At 43.6% G+C, this 3,179-nt stretch overlaps 1 protein-coding gene across 1 annotated transcript in view; it reads left to right on the forward strand.

Annotated features, from left to right (window-relative positions):
• Positions 1-609: 609 nt before the first annotated feature.
• LOC104163783 (lymphoid enhancer-binding factor 1-like) overlaps positions 610-3,179 on the forward strand; it is a gene marked incomplete at its 5' end in the record, with an annotated part of 44,718 nt that continues 42,148 nt past the window's right edge. Inside the window, 2 exons of the mRNA XM_009702900.1 lie at positions 610-673; positions 2,172-2,305. Of these exons, the coding sequence (XP_009701202.1) occupies positions 610-673; positions 2,172-2,305 (198 nt within the window). The remainder of the gene's footprint in view (positions 674-2,171; positions 2,306-3,179) is intronic.

Raw genomic sequence — 3,179 nt, forward strand, 5'->3', positions numbered from 1 at the left:
GGGTCCCCCGTCGGTGCGGTGGTGTTAGACCTCAAGCAGCCATGAAATTTCCTCGGTAAAATCAGCGGGGTCGGAGCATTAGCCGTAAACTCTTCAAGGGATTTGCATAAAACTGCTTGGGAAGAAATTCCCGACGCTAAAACAACTTCAGGACGAGTGGGGAACCTGCTTGCTTTTTTTTTTTTTCTTTCCTTTTTTTTTGGTTGTGTTTTCTTTTTTCTTTTTTTTTCCCCTAAAAATCTGGTAATGAAGGCAACGTGATTTTCATTATTATTTTTGGTATCTTTTTACCAAGAGTGTTTTGACTGCTGAAGCTTCAAATATTTTCTAGAAATCAGCCCCTTTCCTTAACTGTAGGGCACTTCTGCTAGAAACGCTTCGCAAAACCCCGTAGTTATTCACGTTGTCATAAAACAATCGTTTACACAAACGTTTCTGGTACAGTTGCCTTCCAAGCAACTTAAGAGGGAAAAGAAAGATGCTTATCGCTTGCTCTAACTTTTTTCTTTCTACAAGAAGCTGTAACGCTGTGATTGATAAATGAGCATCCGTACAATGACTTTTCTTCTTTTTCTTCTTCTTTTCTGATGGTGGATTCCCCGCCGTCAGGTTTCCAGGCAGACTCAAGCGCAGGATTCCTACCATGATAAAGGTAGAGAGCACCCCGAGGAAGGTGAGAAGCGCGCAGTCCTGTCTTGCGATATTGTCCCTCTTAGTCCCCCTGTGAGCCTCCGCACGGTCCTCAAACTGGAGCTTGGTTTCTTTTGGGGAAACATAAATTTAGTACCTTTTGGGGAAGGGGGATGCCAGGGTGCTTTCAAAGCGCATTTAAAAAGGAGATGAGTGTGCAGCACGTTTATCTTGAGTGGCCGAATGGTATTTCAGTTGTTTAGAAACTGATAAGTAGGCCAAATGGATCTTCGCTGAAGAAATAACTATTTTTAGGATATCAGCTTAAACACATCTATCTCTTCGCTCATACCATGCAGCCGAGTTGTGTATGTTCAGAAACTCTCTGCTTTTTTCGCCATAGCCAAAGTCTCTCACTTAATTCTCCTCTTCCAAATCTAAGCACGAACAGACCTCATGCCTTTTTTAATGTACCAGCTGGATAATTTTGATTGAGGAGGACAGAGGAAATAACAGAGTTCGTTGAATATCACTTAGGAAGCTGGACACGAGTACAAAGAATGTGTGCTGTGAAGAACGGGAGATTAGGTTCAAAATTAAATGCTTATCATCACAAACTAAACCAGATCATAAATTCCATATAAAGACAGACACAGTTCAGTCCCAGTGCTTTCCGGGACTCTGTGGCCATCTTTCTCCAAATTAGTCATTAAACAGCCTAAAAGCGATAATGTCCACGCTCACAGCATTTTGGCAATGAGGGGGAGGTTGGCTCGGTGTAGTTTTCTTTTCAGCCTTGCATCCTCTTAAAACCTCACTTTGGAGTAGTCACATAGGTCAATGGTCATATAGGTGGGAGACCTGGTCACCCCCCTTTGCAGGACCTGGATGCAAATTGTTTATTTTTCCTACCAAATAGCCTCCCTGACTTGGCTTCCCTCTTGACTGTAGTGCCATGTGTGTTCAACAGCCCCCCTGCCCACCCCCAAATCGTTCGGATCTCCTTCCAAGCCAGCCCCTGCCCTCTAATTGTCCCCGGTGTGCGTGGCCAGAGTGAATTGTTCGTGGCACACAACGGCTCAGCGAGAGAAGGACATGATTATATCTAGTTATCACTGCCCTGTTCCTCCCTTTCCTAACAATGATGTTGGAAACCCATACTGGCAATACTTCCGAATCCACAAATCCTAGAGGGATGTATAAAATGGGGGAAAACTGCTACTTGAGAAATGTGGTGTCATTGCTGATCGTTCTGCCTTGATTTGAAGAAGGACTAGCAAAATAAATTGGCTACTCTGAGGCTATTCCATATTTTAAGCATAAACTCCTCACTGAGAGTACTTGCTCCTTTAAGAATTAACTCTTCTTAAAAAGATGTTATTACAAATTGCTGCAGACCGCTTTCTGTCAGAGGTAATTTCCATGAGTAAGGAAACTGCATGCAGAACATTTTTGTGAATGCACAGTACCTGTTTAAGTGCTCTAACTTACAAGAAATGCGTACGTGGGGAATAATGTAATCATTGTTTCCTCTTCCATAGGAAAGCATCCAGACAGTGGCTTATACAGCAAGGGACCATCATACTCTGGTTATTCTGGGTATATCATGATGCCAAATATGAATAACGACCCGTACATGCCTAATGGATCTCTGTCGCCACCCATCCCCAGAACAGTGAGTTATCTCTTCCAAAATACGGTTTTGGCGAGCTGGGTTTCCTCCTGTTCGGTCCGCAGTGCGTGTTCACGCCGGGTTTGGTTTTGTTTATTTTTTGGGGTTAGCTTGTGTTACAGTGAAGGTTGCGCTCCTGCTGTTCGGAGCCTCCGTCCAGTGGAGTTTGAGAGCTCTTAGAGGTGTTGGTCGCGATGGCGGTGGAAAAGCTGAGATTAACGTCTGCGGTGTCTGACATCCTTTGAACAGGGCTGGGGGCTTTCGGGGGGGGGGAGCCCTGGTTTACGACTGTAGGATAATGTATGGCGGCATGATGTAAATGCAGTCTTTGTAGTGACTGGGACAGATGTGAATTCTCTGGCTTTAACTCTTCGTTTGTTGAGGAAAATCGAGGGCTGGAAGCAGAACTGCTAAAGTTGCTTGTCAGTAAGATGAAAAGATTGGATTCTTTTTTTTTTTCTTTCAGTGCCTTCAGATATGGCATTGCTCTTTGCTGATTGATGTTTATTTCTGCCATCAGTTGTTCTGCCTGAAGGCTTTATGTATCTGGCAGTATTGCTTTGAAACATACTCTCGATCTTCAGCCACAAATTGTGAAATGTTCGTTTAGGAATTAACATCAACCGTGATGCAGTAGTTACAGCTTTCCTTTACGTTGTGGCGAGCACTGATTCTTCCAGGTTGGTCTCTCTGTTTCCATTGGTGTAGGCGCACGTTTGATGGATTTTAATGGACTTTTAATTTTGGATAGGCAATTCCCGTTATTTTTGTAAACCTCTTCGTGTAAGTATAAAGCGATGGAGTGGCAGTGTTAAAATGAGCTGTGGAAATTACATTAGTAGAACCGGAGTGGAGCAGGAAAGAAATTTGCTTGCAC

The sequence above is a fragment of the Cariama cristata genome, unplaced genomic scaffold (genome assembly GCF_000690535.1).
Source record: "Cariama cristata isolate BGI_N322 unplaced genomic scaffold, ASM69053v1 scaffold9826, whole genome shotgun sequence".
Lineage (NCBI taxonomy): Eukaryota > Metazoa > Chordata > Aves > Cariamiformes > Cariamidae > Cariama > Cariama cristata.